Source organism: Rhea americana, unplaced genomic scaffold (assembly GCF_003343005.1).
Source record: "Rhea americana isolate MKP2758 unplaced genomic scaffold, rheAme1 scaffold_61, whole genome shotgun sequence".
NCBI classification, from domain to species: Eukaryota; Metazoa; Chordata; class Aves; order Rheiformes; family Rheidae; genus Rhea; species Rhea americana.
Window position 1 is genome coordinate 3,820,732 of NW_028186768.1, and position 15,783 is coordinate 3,836,514.

General features: G+C 57.7%; 1 protein-coding gene across 2 annotated transcripts; it reads right to left on the bottom strand.

Moving 5' to 3' along the window:
* Window positions 1–8,843: 8,843 nt before the first annotated feature.
* Window positions 8,844–15,602, bottom strand: LOC146587157 (glutamine synthetase). Of its 2 annotated transcripts, XM_085320093.1 has the most exons (6): window positions 15,429–15,602; window positions 14,805–14,966; window positions 12,975–13,121; window positions 11,694–11,821; window positions 9,930–10,129; window positions 8,844–9,591 (listed from the first exon to the last, which is right to left on the bottom strand). In XM_085320093.1, the coding sequence occupies exons 1-6, from the start codon at window positions 15,592–15,594 to the stop codon at window positions 9,270–9,272; spliced, it is 1,125 nt and encodes a 374-aa protein (XP_085176219.1). In that variant the 5' UTR covers window positions 15,595–15,602; the 3' UTR covers window positions 8,844–9,269. The 2 variants fall into 2 exon arrangements, with proteins under 2 accessions (XP_085176219.1, XP_085176220.1); XM_085320094.1 differs by lacking the exon at window positions 12,975–13,121.
* Window positions 15,603–15,783: the final 181 nt, after the last annotated feature.

Consider the following 15,783-nt stretch of genomic DNA (forward strand, 5'->3'; position numbering starts at 1 on the left):
TCGTGCCTGCGCGAGCCCACGTGCTCGTGCGGGTCAGCGCCTTCCCCCGGAGAGGAAGGGCGGCCGGTGGGAAACGCGCCCTGCCCTGCCCTCCCCACGGAGGCCAGCGGCTCGGCGCGGGCGGAGCGGGGGCTGCAGCTTGTTTGCGTTCGCCCACAGGCTCTGGGAGCAGGAGGATCTACTCGCTCTCCCAGCGATTCCAGAGGGACCTTGCCTGAAAAAGGGCCAAATTTTTAAAAGAAAATATTTTCATCTGTCCTGCTGGAAACTGTTGCCCCGGAATGGATTCACTGTCAAAGATGGGACTGCTTATCAGCCGCCTCCACGCAAAGTCCAGCGTCTYGCCTGCTGCAGCCTTTTCACCAAAATCCACTGAATTTTACCCAGAAATGGCCAAGGATCACTCCCACATGGCTGACCACTGACTCTGGTAGAAATGAGGCTCTCCAGCAGAGAGGCAGCRGCAAATAGCCAGGGACAGGAGAGCGCAGCGGTGGTGTCTCGCCCCACCACGGCTGCCCGCTGGAGCAGGGCAGCTCTGCGCCTCTCCGCAGCCCCCCGCCGCGGTTACTTTGCTCAGGCGGCCCAGGCCAGTCGTCCCACTTCTAGCCGGGGGATGGACCCTGCCGTAGATGTCAGGGACAAAATTACCAAAAAAAAGCCCTGCCCCGAAGCTCTGCGCAACCCAGAAGAGAGCACCTGGGAGAGGGGTGATTGGGCACCTGGGATCACGTCGGCACCCCAGACGGATCTCAGGGGTCAGGGCACCCCACAGCTCCCATGCTCCCCCTCCCAGGCCTGGCTGGGCTTCACAGACGCATGGAAATCCCTCGCCYGTTCTCAGCACGCTCAGCCTCCCCCTCACTCTGCCAAGAGAAGCACTTCATCTTCCTGCTCCTCATCACTCACTCCACRTGTCCGGGCCAAAAATCGATCCCCAGAATGCAGAAACACGTCCCCACAGCCTCCCTCTCTGCTTCCACTAGCAGTGGCCATTCCCAAGGAAATGCAAAGACCACCACCGCTCGGAGCGGCCGGCGAGCCATCACAGCCCGCTGTGGCTCAGCGCATGGGCAGGCGCGTCCGGAGGATGCGGGGCTCACCGTGCCGAGGGCAATGCTGACTTCACCTCTACCTGCTGCTGCAAGYGGCTCTGGTTGCCTGAGCAGCCCCAAAACAGCTTAATAGCTGGTTAAATGCACTTGTGACCCCAAGGATGCCCAGTGGGGGCGGACCAGAGGGCTTCCAGACCCACGCTTGCAAGGGAAAGTTGATCTCTTGACCCAAGCTGCTTTTGGGAGCTGCYAGAATAACGCTCTGTAGGATCGTACCTGGAGGGCACAATCAGCCTCTTATTTTTCTTCCTGAAAAGTCAAGTGCATCATCAGTGGGCACGGAGTGGGAGAGCACAGGGGCTGGCCCCACGGGACCTCCCTTTGCACCTTGCAGTTCCTACCCTGGGTCATCCCCAGCTCCTCACCTTCCTGCCCACAGTGGGACTGCCCTGTAGGGCATTTTAATTGCCTCAGTCACTATCGATTCAAGTTTCCATGAGCTAATACGCAAGACTCAAAGGGCACTGGTTTGACACCAGCCCGACTCATCACGAGGTGGTGAGTCACATCTGATAAACCTGTACAGTCCTGAGCAGGAGGCATCRTGAAGCAGCAACTCTGCTGCCCTGGCGTGGGTGATGCTGCCCTAGCCACCTTCACGGCGCAGAGCTACACCTTGTGCTCAGAGCAGGCTCTGCCCATGCTAAAACCACGCACTGATAATTTCATACCGGCCTATGACAAGGCTACCTGAGCTGGTGGCAACCACAGCACCTAAGGGAGCTTAGGGCTCATTTCTGCACCAGGTGACGGCACAAGCAGGGGACAGAACAGCTCGTGACAGGCTCTGGGAGTAGCTCCTAGGACACTGCTCCTGCCAGCAACTTCCCAGAAGTTTCTGGCTTTTGTAGGGGTTGGGGGGACAACTGGCCAGCCCAGCCACACAGGTCCCACTGGGGATACAGGTGGTGACTGGGAAGGGAAAAAAATAAAACAAAAACAAAAAAAAAAAGCACACACACAATTTGGGGTGGACAGCCCAGGGCTGGGTGCAAAGCTGTGCTCTCAGCAAGCAGACAGCAGCTGCCACGACTGCGTGAACGGAGGCAAAACCTGCCTGCGCACGCTTGCTATTTGGTGTCTCCACATCCCGGGGGCTGGTGGAGCCAAACGCAATACAGCCTTGGAGAGCTTCACACATCTGCTTGCCCAACACCGTCTCCACAGAGGAAACCTGCCAAGCTACCGTCATCCCAAGTTTCCTGCAGGGAAAGTGTCCCTAAGCCACCATGCCACCCCAGGGACACGCGCTGGGATTGGGATGCAGGATCCCAGAGGGGATCTGGCCTGGTTCAGTTCCTTCCTCCTGGACTGCAGGAAAACCTGGAAACATTTGTCTTCACATGACAGATGAGGAAACCAGGCTGGGGAACCGCAGCAAGACCACCCYGTTTCCAGGCAAGGCGCTGAGCAATCCTGCTTCAAACCAAGGCAAGCTCAGGAGCAAGCTGGCCCGGCACAGGAGAGCCACCACAGCTGGGTGACACAGAGCCAGCGAGGACAGCTCTCACACAGTGGGGATCAGCGTGGCTGCCCAGCCGTTTCCCCGGAGGTTGGGAGTACGTGAAAAGGACATACAAGGCATTGAAGAGCTGCGTAACGAAGCCGTGGGATCCTTGGCTGAGAACAAGGGGGGCAAGGACATGGTGTGCCTGATTCAATATGGCCAAGAGCCCRTTAACACCACACTCCCCTTTCCTGAGGGCCGGGGCAAGAGGTGGCAGCACAGGATGGGTCAGCATCCTCAYGGAGAAGACAGTCACTCTAGCTAGCCCTCTGCAGCAGGGCACCCCCCCCACCACCACCACAAATTCATCTTGTTTCACTATTTTTTCCTTACGGCTGGAATTCACCTTGCAGACCCACACCTGCCAGATCCATCAGAATTTCTTCCCTTCCCTGCACTTCAACATTTTTTTTCCTCCTTCCAGTTGTCTCTGGTTTCCTGTGAACTTAAGCTGAGATGGGTTTAGGATAAAAATCAATTCTTTTGCTAGCTGCTCTGTTTCCCAGCAGCACCTATCGCCTTCAGCTGGCGCGCAGGAGGAGTGTGCAAACATTGCAAGCACAGCTCTACCTACAGCTAAAAGCTTTGCGTACATTGACATTTCAGCCACTGGTGTAGCTAAACCAGTGCAAACACCTWTTTGCAAATGTGAACCGAGGCCAGTGAGCTATGATTTGCGTTATCATAGTTCCTAGGCTAAAGTGGCACCAGAACGAGTCATTTAACTCGGGTTTGAATCATGCCCCCACCAAACACCTGCCTGACTGCAATGCAACTGCAGCTCAGCCTGTCCCTCCTACTCTTATCAAACTTCACCACTGTGACTTTAATTCCTGCCTTCCTTGCTGCAATTCGAGCTCCTGCATAATGGCAAAGAGCTTAAACAAAATAGATTWAAAAAAAAAAAAGAAAAAAGAACCATAGCAATTGCATCTCATCATGCTCTGCAAATGCGTTCCCRCTCAGGGCATCCCATTACCAGCCTCGCTGCTCAGCGTTTTGGCAGCTGCAGGAAAYGGGGCTTGAAAAAGAAATTAAGCTCTCTGGCCTCAATTCGCCACCGACTGTCCCCACGCACAGTCAGGGGATTTCTCTGGCACAAGCATGTGCATGCGGTGGCACTCAGTTTCCGCGCTCCCCGCACGGGCGTGAGGTGTCACCGTGGGGAGCTGGCCCCCAYGGGCGCCTGGCCGTCCCAGCACAGCCCTGCGGGACCCACCGTGGTGGCAGCCCAGCGCACGCCTCCCTTCCCCCTCTCCAAAGGCAGCCAGAGGAAAGTCAAGGCTATCGCTCCTCTGTCTCCTGCGCCTGGGAAACGCCAAGGCCATGTCCTCAGCAGGTGCTAGCCACACGTCAGCGATGCTTAAAGAGGCAGCACCACGGAGCCGGAGACCAGCAGCAAGGCTGGTGCAAGAGGGCGAAGCCTGCTCCCCCAGCTAGGAAATCAGCTGGGCACAGCAGCCTGACCCTTCCCACGCAGGCTCCGTCTCCCTCCTTCACACCAGCCACGCGGCTTCTGGTACCAGCCACAGTGATAACATCCTCCAGGGACCCTGCAAGGAAAAATGCACGTGCAAGCACTGCCCAAGGCGCAGCAGCAGGGAGCCTCCAGCCCCCCTCCCCAGGAGACCTGCCCTGTAATACAGATACCCCACAGCCCCCCAAACTCACCTCTTCCAACCTCACTCTTTCCTTCTGTAGCCCTTCATGTGGACCCCCACCACCACACAGCTAGGCYCACCAGCCTTCCCTTCTTCACCCCAACCCAGGCAGCATCAGAGTTAACAGCTCCTCTAGGCCAGGCTACACCAGTCAGGCCTRTCCCACCACTCCCTAAGCAAGAAGATAGCAGCCAGGTTCAGCCAAGAGCCCATGCCATCTGGCAAGTTCATGGTGATGAGGCAGGTCTAGAGCCAAGGAGCTGCTAAGCTGGGGGATCTACAGCCCAGCTGGGAGAGGCACCAATGAGCCCAGGCTGAGCTTAAACAGGTACCTGSGACCATGGGCAGAGGGTGGGGGTGGAAATCCAGGTGAGGCTGATCAGGGCCATCAGGGTCTGTTCTGGTCCTACCCCCAGCCCAGGCTGCCTTGTAGAGCTGCAGCCTCTAACTTGCAGGGGGYTCTTGAGAGCTCCGCGTTTACCCTTGCAGCCCTGCTCACCCATCACCAAGACACCCCAGCCCCTGCCTTGCTCCAGCACAGCCACGGGATTGCGTTGTCCCTGCTGCTGCAGGCTTGCTTGAGGTGCTGGCAGTTGGGCCCATTCTGAGCAGGTCCTGAGCTGGGTGCTCAKTAGGGTTGCTGGGTGCTCAGCGGGGATGCGAGTGCTCAATGGAGATGCTGCATGCTCACCAGGGTTGCTGGTGCTCAGCACCAATTCTGGCCATCGCAGCTGCTGGCTGAGGTCAGCAGAGGCAGCCGCTGGGGGTCATGAAGGGCCCATTCGTGGTGGCTGCTGCAGGATGAGCCGGACTCTGCAGACCTCCCTTTCTAAACCCAGCCCCGACCTCCTCACCATGGGCTTTGTGGAGCTGTTTCAGGAAAAACGACCTCACATGAGAGAAGCAGCAGCGCTCGCTGCAATGGGGAGCACCAGAGGCTTCACCAGRGGCCCAGGGGTCTCTGCCCAGCCCCACGCAGCTGAGACAGGCAGGAACCGTGCACCCGGGGCAGGCAGGTGGGAGGTTGGGTTTGCAGATGAGGTAAATGCCCCATATGTTCCCAGCCACCCTGCTTCGGTAGCAGGGTTTTCCTGGGAAGTTGACTGCCGTCTCTACCAAGCATCAGCTCTCCACGTGGCCCTAACRCGCCACTCGCTCRGCGAGAAGCTGCCGGGGCACCTGCRCTCGCTGGGCKATTCCCAGGTCGTGCTAACGGGGCTGCTTGCCCTCAGCCCACGCCGTTAGGGACCGGATTGACCCAGGAGCAGCTCAAAGTGCCATGACCAGCGCCTGCCGGACAGTGGCCAACTGCCCCCGGCTCCCTGCCAGCCGGGCTGCGCGTCGCCACCAGGCAGAGCTGGACTGCCAGCACCCAGCTGTGSTCTCCTGCCACCTTGGAGTTGGTGATGACCCTCTGTGGGACAGGGGGGAGCCTGCCGGTAATGAGGGATGTCTCCTTAGGAGCTGAGAGCCTTTGAGATCAAAGATGCTCTTACATAAAACCAAAATATTATCGCTGGCCTCTGCTTCTGAGGGGAAAAAAAATCACTTTTCAGTAGCTCTAATTTGAAACCATTTTAATGCTTGTTAAGTGCAGCTTAAAGACAGTGACACCCGAGCAGATTGTGCAGGCTGGAAGACAGGGAGGGGGGAAAAATAGAAACTATTATTGACAGTTTAGGTCTTTATTCTACCCAGAGCTCCCCACTTCTGGCCAGCAGCTTTRAGTAATGCTATTGTCAGCATCAGCATTGCAATTCTAACGTCCTTTTTATAACTAGCTCAGAAAAAAGCCCCAACAAATCCTCAAGGCCTCAGTCAAATGCAARGTAATGGAATTTAGAGTGATGAAAAGAGACCTGAAGGTGGAGGAGCCAGCCTGCTCTGGGCATCCCACCATCGCAGACCCACAGAGGACAAYGTGCCACCACCAGTGAAAGCTCAGGTGGAAACCAAGAGCTGGTGAAGGAAGGCTTGTCTGTCCAGCAGGTAAGGAGGCCAGTTGGTCCCGGGGTGAGTTTGACCCCATCAGGGCAGAAATGAGGTGTTCCTACTGACGGGGTGCACAGCRTTGCCCACCTGTAGCTCTTCGACAAGCAGCATGGGAATATTTTTGTCAACAATCTGCTCCATTTCAGCCAAGATTTAAGCTGAAGAAGCACCAGAGCTGCTGTCACCCAAGGTTCCTCTTGCTCCTCTCATTTAGGGCATTTTATAGCCCCTAAGTTTGACCTTGGGTTCTGAAGGCGCTGTAAGGGTGCTTGTCACAACAAAAGGTGGCTGAGGACTGGCCTGGGCCAGACTATCAATGGCACTGGCTACTCCACAGTCACAAAGCAGCATGGGTCCATGGTGGGACAGAAGACCTGGTGATGGGACTATGGTAGAAAGGAGAGTTGGTGGTGGGACCGCAATAGGATAGGAGAGCTGATGGTGGGACGGCAGTGGGATGGGAGAGCTGGTGGTAGGATTGTGGTAGGATGGGAGAGCTGGTGGTGGGACAGAAGAGCTGGTAGTGAGACTGCAGGGGGATGGGAGAGCTGGTGGTGGGACCACAGTGCAACAGCAGAGCTGGCAGTGGGATGGCAGAGCTGGCAGTGGGATGGCAGAGCTGGCGGTGGGAGCGCAGAGCACCAGAGTGAGGCCCCAGCTTGCTGTACGTGTTATTTGCATCTGAGCCTGGTGAGGGCAGCAAACCCCCAAGAAGCACGTCCAGACACTAATAACCCTGGTGCTCCCCAGCCCCAGGAACAGGTCCCTCTGGCCTGGCCCTGGGCTCCTGGGGCCCCCGATGCCTGCTGGCATTACTCCACCTGCGGAAAGCACTTTCCCGAGTGTCTCCACCACGCTGGCACCTTGCCCGCACATTCCCCTGGCTCCCCGGGCGAGGAGGGGCTGTGGGCACCTCGGCACCCACACGCTGCGGCGATCCCTCCTCACCCGCACCACGTCCATGGCCGGACGGGCTCCCTGCACGAGCCAAGGCCCAGTGTCACCTCCAAGGACCAGCAAGTAGGAAAAGCTCTAGCAGGAGCCTGCTGATGGCCAAGTTCCCCCTCTAGTACAGACCCTGGGGGTAGAAATCACTCCTGCCTTAGGAAAAACCTCAGACCTGTGGTTTCTGGCCAATTTTGACCACAAAAAAAAGCACAGGAAAGAAAATACTTACTTTGGCAAAGAATTTGGGGAGCCTGGAAGTGCCCGAGCRTGCAGCAGCCCCGGCTGCGTGGGGACCAGCCCCCAGGGACACTGGCAAAGGGTGGCCAGGGCACTTCCAGAGCTGGAGAAAGCTCAGCTCTGACCTTGGGCGAGTCCTCAGCTCGCCTCCCAGGTTCTCCTTCCTCCCTCAAAAAAAGAGGGTCGTCAACCGAGGGGTGAAATCCAGGAAGGACCGCAAAGCGCTTGCACGGCGGGCTCCGGGGAGCCAGCCAAAGAGAGCRGTGGGCTGCGAGGCGGCGTCAACGCTTCCTAAATTTAGCAAGGGCCGCAGAGCGCTACGCGCGGAGAGCTGGAGTGCTTTAAACCACTGTTACACCCCGRGGAAAGAGCACGAGAGTCTTTTTGTGCCGCATTTAGCTCTTTATCGATTTTCCAGCCGCATCCAGCGGTCACCGTCCCAAGGGTCAAACACACCATGGAGATGAGAAGAAAGCGAGACGCGGCGTTGCATTTTGGAGAAAATGGTTAAAAAAAAATTCTGCAAGCGGCCCCCTCAGCCGTGTGTCCGTCCGCCCCGCGCCGGGGGAGGCACGGGCCCGCTGGCTGACACCACGCGAGCGACCCCCCCACCTCACCCCACCCCGGGCTTTTTGCTTTTTCAAGGAAAGCCGCGGTCGTCCTTGGGAAGAGGCTCCGACCGAGGGAGCCGGCCCCCGTTCCCCACGCCGCAGCGGGACGCCAGCCGGGGCGCCGGCCGCGCCGGGGCTCCCCTTCGCCCGGCGGTGCCGGCGTGCTCCACGGCCGCCCGGATCCACAGCTCCGGCTGCGCGGCCGGGTGCTGACTCAGCAGCAGCCGCCCTGTGTAAACGCCCGCCAGCTGCTCCCCCGGCCGCTGTTTGCTCAGCCCGCGGCCGCTCTGTTTGCCTTTTGGAGGATCACGACGGAGGGAGATGGCCTTTCGGTCCCCCAGTTGCCACGTGTGGGAGCCGCGCTCTCCCCGGGCAAACAGCTCGCGGGCGCCGGGAGGCTCCTCGCCCCCGTGCCGAGCTGAGCCGGGCTCCCACGTACACCCGGAGCAGCTGCTTAAATCCACTCGGGCCAGGAAGGCAGGACCGGCACTCTGCCATGCGGCAGCCTGGCCACCCGGGCGCAGAGGACATCAGCGCTGCAGGTACRCAGAAGGGTCTTCTGCGGAGCTGTGCCCCTGATTTCCAGCCGAGGAGTTAAAACCGTCAGTCCAGACCCCTGCCACAAAAGGGCCTACAGCATCKTAGGTCCTACAGCATTGCCAAGGGCTAGCGCAGGCTGCTCAGCAGCTGCCCTGAGGAGCAACCCACCAGCAAGACCCAAATAAAATCCTCCCCAAACCTCCAGGAGCCGCAGACAAATGTATCCGCCACAGTGGAACCTGGCTGTCAGGCAGCCAGAAAGCTTTTTATTACCATCTCCTTGCAACATATATATGGAAAAAAGCACCCACCCTCCCCAGGTTCAAACAGCAGCAGCTGCAGCTTCCACGTAGGGATCTCTGTACATTACAGTATAAAGTCCACCAAAAAAAAAAAAAACAAAAAAAAACAAAAAAAACAAAGATTTAAAAAACTCCTCATGTCTGATCTAAAACCAGGAACCAGAAAAAGTGGTTGAGAAAACAGGCTGGCCCCTCCCTCTTGCTATAAAAGATATATTTCTAAGCTGACATTTCACAAAACCAGAAGCAAGATTCCTAAAGAGTCTGAACTTAGAGCCAAGGATATTGCACGGGCACGAATCCCTCGTGAGAAGCTAGTGTAGACTTGAAAAAACCCCTCAACCCACCCCACGGCCTCAGTTGGCAGCATAGTCTTTGGTCTCCACCCCCGTCTCGTTGAGCACCGTCGTCCTCATGATGGCCTCCGTGACGGCATAGGGGTCGCAGTTGGCTGCGGGCCGCCGATCCTCAAAGTACCCATAGCCGTCCTGGCCAACCTGCCGGGGGATGCGGATGCTGGCGCCTCGGTTGGCCACGCCAGCGGAGAACTCAAAGATGTTGGATGTCTCGTGGTGGCCAGTGAGCCTCCTGGAGTTGTCTCTGCCCCCCCGGGGGTCGTACACACAGATATGGTAGTCATGTCGCTTGCTCAGCTTCTCAATAGCAGCTTCGATGTGCCTGAGAGGGAGGAGAACAGGTCAGGTTTGCCATCAAATCCGCTTAAAGATCTTTTGGTCTTCTGGGAGACTGTCGCCCCTGCTCCCAGGAGGAGCACAGCCCAGCAGACACGCCAAACGCTTGCCTTGGGCACTGCACAGCACAGGTTACTTGTCAAATAAAATGCTCCTGATTGAGKTGGGGCTGTCCTGCCTTGTGCAGTGATCCAGACATGGAGACACAAGCACTAAGGCAGGTCACCAAGCAGCTGCAAGCTGAGCCTTCCCACTGGCTCATGCGGATAGTCCCAAGCCCCTGGGCATAGCCTTCAGCCCATGGAAATCTCCCTAGGAACTCACTTGAGACCACCTTCCCTCCTCATTTCTTCTGTGCTGTAGTTGGTGTGACACCCAGCTCCATTCCAGTTGCCGGTCATTGGTTTGGGATCCAGAGTGGCCACAACCCCGAAGTCCTCACAGACCCGGTGCAGAATGAACCGAGCCATCCAGAGGTGATCCCCCATCTCGATGCCTTCACATGGGCCCACCTGAAATTCCCACTGGAAGGGGAGAGAGGATCTGCTGATGACAATGGGCAAGTTTGAGCCACCCCAGCCACCACCCACCATAAGGAGGACCAGAAAGGCAGGAACTGGTTAAGCTTTACAGATTACCTCCTAGGAATGAACAAGGGGGATGGAGAGGATCTAGTTAAGTGACAGGACAGTTCCGGCACAAGACAAATGGGAATAAAGTGGTTATGATTAATTATAGGAGGAGGCAAATAAGGGCTTCACACTTCCTCCGAAGCCAGTGCTCCAGCTGCCAGTTAACGGCATTACAGGACCTGCAGTGCAACAGCAGGGCACAGGGCTAATGAGGTCCTCGTTAGGCCATTTCTTGGCTGCTCCCTCCCCATCAAGGGATGGGGTTGCACCACCCACGGTGAGTAAGCAGGGACTAGTGAGACATTCATGGTATCTGCTGGCACAGCCTGGCGGAACTAAGTACAGGATGCAGCAAGCAGCAAAGAAGGACCCTGAAGAAGTCCAGGCAAATAGCAGGGGAGGTGGAAGTCCTGCCTGAGCTACGCTGCAGATAAGCCCCCCACTTATCACCGGCCAGATCAGCAGCAGAAAGAGTCAGCGATTCACAGGCTGCAGGGCCGAACCGCAGCCGGTCAGTCTGGCCATCTGCATAATGCAATCAGGGACTCCTTCGGCAAACTCCTAAATAAGTCAAGCCCAGCAATGTCCCCTCCAACCGTTCCCCAAGGCCATGCTCCACAGGAGCTCCTTGGCTCCCGAGGTAGAGGAGCAGGACCCATACACCCACAGCTCYGCTTACTCCTCCTGCAGCTTGACCTGGCTTGCACTGTCCCTCCTCCCGGGGAGRCAAAACAGCTTTCCTCTGCTGGCCTCCTATCTCCAGCCAGCCTTCAGCAGGGGCTTTAACATGCTCTGCCKTGGCTACTCAGGAATTTGAAGGAAACCAGGAAAAAAAAAAAGCATCCAACTCTTCATGGGCTGCCAGAGCTCAGGCTTCAGCTGTGCAAAGAGCTTGCTGCAATTTGGCTCTGCTGCAGTTTTGTACKGTGGTGCACAGTCAGGCTTTCCCTTGGCCTGCCCCAGGCCAAGGATTTGCACGCAGGGGTGGGTGAGAAGAAAATCATCCCAGGCATCTTCACTTTAGCAATGCAGCAGCTCTCATCTAGCAAAATTCTTTGCTGATGTGGGGAATTGCTGGATTCAGCATCCCAGAGGAGCTGGAAGTTACTGAATTAGTCTGCTCTCACTCTGAGTTATTTCTGTCTTTGGAGACCAGGTACCACAAACACATGGCTCCTCTCCTCTGGAAGCAAACAGGTTCGCTGCCTTCACRCAGTTTTGCTGCTGGCCACTGATACCCCAGGGCACAAAACCCCCTTTTTCCTCCCCTCTTGAAAGAGGGTTAAATGCTGCAATTGCTTTCAGCAACAGGGGCTGGTGAGCACAGATCTGAGACCCAGATCTGGAAGATCCTCATGGTCAACATCACCAAGCCCACGCTCCTTGTGGCATTTCCTGTTGGTTTCCAGCAAAAACAAGCAGCTTCAAGGGGCCACAGAGAGCTGCCCGYACATACCTGGGAGGGCATCACCTCTGCATTGGTGCCACAGATCTTCACCCCCGCATACAGACATGCCTTGTAGTGGGACTCCACAATATCACGCCCGTACACCTTATCGGCTCCAACCCCGCAGTAATAGGGGCCTGGAAAAGAAGCAGAAGTTAGCACCCRCATAAAGTTTCGGGAGCAACAGCAGCACTCCAGTGTAATCCCACCACTCTCAGATGCTGGAACCAGTGATCATCTGCAGCAGATTTATAGGAAATTAAGCTGTGCTAACCTCCACAGTGCATCTGGCCACTGGCCCCTACTCCAAGGGCCAGCAGCATAAGAAATTCAGGGGATTGCAACTGTGCAGCCTCAACGTTATCTATGCAGTTAAACAGGACTTGCAAGGCAGAAACTGGGAGGTGACCGGGAGATAAGGAAAGCAGGGCCTGTCCTACAGCACTTCACTGGGCACTTCTGTCGCCCCTCGGAGCACTTAAGGCTTTGGAGATCGTTCTGACAACGGCTCACATTGTTCATGCCTACAAAATTCACCTCGCTGTTGTTTTACATGGCTCTTCCTCATTCAAGCAAGTTAAATGAAGCTCTTCCCCTCCGGGCCCCCACCCCGCCTAGGGGAAGGGAGATGTTGAAAACAGCCTGTCTACACAAAAGGCTGATTAAGTCAGGTTGGGAAACCCTTGGCCCTTTCCCAGGAGGTAGCCGGGGTGCTCAGACTCGTCTGCTGCTTCGGGAGGGCAAAATGCGCTGCAGCGCGGCCTTCACACRGCCGCTCTCTTAATAAACAGCCACGGAGGAGAGATTTTTCCGGTCGAGTTCTCCGGGGCTTGACAAACAAGTCCTGCAGCCGAGCTGTTTGTGTAATCGGGGTCCAGCAGGAACGGTGCTGCCGGCGGCTCACGTGAGCCGCAGGGCCCTCGGCAAACACCTCCTAACCTGCTGCTGCGCCCGAGCYGCCCGGGAGCGGGGCTGGTAGGGGAGGACGCCTGCACCGGGGCGGCCCCGTCCTGGGCAGGGGGGAGAGCCGGGCTCGCCCAGCCGAGCGTCCGGGTCCAGGCTTGGAAGAGGGTYTTTGCGTGTGACTTCTCCCCGGCAGCGTGCGCATCTGCAGGGTCCCCACACCACGCGGCCGCAGTCTGCTGGAGGAGCCACCTTGCTCCAAGCCGAGCTGGAGCTCTGTCTGACACCGAGACACCAGCCCCCAAGGGTGTCACAGCAAGTGGGACCATGGGCACAGGGCGCACACACAAGGAAGCCCGCCGTGGGGMAGGGGAGAGGGGCACTCACCCTGGGGGCCTGGGAAACCGTTGTCGGGCCAGCCGTAGGGATGGCCGTTGATGCCCAGMAGAGTGTAYTCTTGCTCCATCCCAAACCAGGGGTGGCTGTCTTTAACCAAGTCCATGACTTTCTTACACGTGTGTCTCAAGTTGGTCTCTGAGAGGAGAGAAGCCCCCGTTAGACCCACGTGCTGTCCCACAATCATCCTCCACACTCAGCATCTAATCCCAGTCACAGAGGTCTACCCTCAACCACTGCAACCTGTTTCCCATAGAAGCAGAGGGCCTTAAAGAAACTACTGCAGTGAATTCCCCTTTCCTGGGAGGTTTTCTGCTCACCAGTTTCCTTTATCCATGGAAAGGGGCACTGTAGCAAAGTCTGGTGAGATTTATGGATTGAGAGGTGTCACACCCTTCAAATGATACTCTCGTAAAGGATCCCCAAACATCCATCCGTGCAGCTGCAGGGCTGATGCAGATGTGGATGCRGAGCAGCTCCATCACCACAGCACCAGGCTACAGGCCAAGAAGGTTTCAATTAGGTTGCTGCCAAAACCACTGCCTCCAGTCCACAAGTGTCCTCCACCTCCTCTGACATGGAGATTAGGAGACATCTCAGCCCTGTCCTACRAGGAACCTAGCCGATCTGACAACAGCAATTACTTATCTCCATTCCCTGCTCCGGTCCCATCATCTTACAACCCTCTGTACCATCCTCAGCTTGATTATCTTTAGACACATCTTTCTACAGCTCCARGTTTTTGGCTAGCATCCAGTCTGGCTTGCGGAAAACCATGTGGCTCTGGCTTGCYGCTTCACAGCGGGAGGGCTCAGAGCATCCAGGGCTTTATCAAGCAGATGCAAGTCTCCAAGAGYGATCCAGAAACCAGAGAAAGCGCCACAAAAGGCAACAGAGTTCAGACCAAAACACCTGGCTAAAGGAGAGATGAGGCTGAAAAATTGCTTCCTCTGTGTCACAGGGAAAAGCAGCCCCTTGGCTGCAAATTCTACTTTTAAAATCACAATYGAAGACCCCAGAGCAGCTGCGACAAACTCCAGGATTTGGGACTAAAGATCTTGCATCTTCCTTGCATTAATGGGAGGAAAAGGAAAGAGCCTCAGGGCTGAGCTCTCTGTTCACATCGTGTCACTGAACAACRAGCTTCCAAGATGAGAGACTTTCTTTTTTTAAAAAAAAATAATAATAAAATCATTCTGGGTCAGCTGAGGATAGAGCAAGAGCTGGGGCAGGAGCGTGCACCAACGCACTTCCTCCACGGGCTCACTGCGTCAAGAGGAACCAGCTCTGCCTTTCGCGATCGCTAACCGCAGACCCCGACTCTTCCAGGAAGAYGCGGCGTGGTGACGCGCGAACACCCCTCCTGCTCCGAGGGGGCCACCTCGGGCAAACAACGCCGCCAGGAGCCGCCCGGCTGACCCCGCCGGGAGCACGACACGCCGCAGCAGCTTTCGTCCCCGCGCCCGCGTGTTTCAGGCGGACGCCGGAGCCCCGGTCTCCCCTGCTCAGGCGCCCAAGCGCGGCGGTGCTGACCCAGCCGCTGCATGAGGCCGTCTTGCAGCGCCGCCGCGACCGCATGGCCCGGACACCTTGTGCGCTTAGGATGAGGCGTCAGGTCGCTCCGCCGGCACGGGCGAGCTCGCCGGAGCCACGGCCACGCTCCGCTAGCGGCGGCGCAGGGCGGGAGCCACGCTCCTCTAAGTTTTCTCCCTGCCCTTCGCAGCGCCTCCTAAAACAGGTTCCTGCCAATAACGGCCTCCAACAGCATCCGCGTCTCGGAGCCTCGGGCCGACTCCGCGGCGCTCGGCGAGGCCGGCTCACCTGCAGGCTTGCGGTTGTATTTCAGCACCTCGCACAACACCAGCTTGTTGGGGTCCAGGCAGAAGGGGTCTCTGAACATGCAGACGGGCACGAGGAACATGTCGCTGTTGGAGCCCTCCGCCTGGGCCGTGCTGGAGCCGTCGAAATTCCACTCCGGCACATCTGTGGGGCAGGAAAGGGCCAGGGAGGGGGGAGCAGGATTGAAAGCAGCATCTCGCAAAGGTAGCGCGCRGGCACGAGGTGGAGAAGGGAGGGCAGCGAGTGCCGCGCCGGCTGCCCCACRCTCCCACCACCCGCAGGGTGCTGACACAGGCGCTTCACCCCCCTACCACCACCACCAAGCCCCATCCCGAGCCACGCTGGGTGCTAACGTGGCCACAGGCGTCTCAGCCCGGTGGGGCTAGGCAGCGTCCGGCTCTCCCCGTCCCACCCAGCCCTAGTAACAGGGCTCACGGAGGAAGCGAACCGCAGCCCGAAGGAGGCTGGGGATTTGCATTCCCACTCTACGTATCCTGGTGAGATGGTGGGAACTGGCATCACTGGGGCTGCCAAAGCCCAGGGAAAAAAGGTGCCAACCCCATGCGCCTGGGCTTGATGCCAGCAATACTCCAGGCCCTCCGTTACCTTCGATGCTCTTGGGCTCCTTTTCGAGGGTCCGGCTCTTGCAGCGCACGCCCTCGCCGCTGCCGTCGATCCAGACGTAGGTGACCTGCACCTGGTCCCCCTGGGGCAGTTTCATGTACTGCTCCCTCACCAGCTTGTTGAGCTTGGAGCTGTGCGACACCGACATGGTGACGGCCCTGCGAGAGCGGGACAGGGTGCCCGGTGAGCCCGGCCGGCCGCACGCCCCGGCCCCCTCGCGCCCCCAAGCACCCTTCGGGGCGCTTCCTCCCCCGTGCTGAGTTTAAAAGCAGGCAGATGCCGCCGGTCCCTGCCGTGCACGGCGCTGCGCACGGAGCCGCTCCCCCCTCCCGCAGAC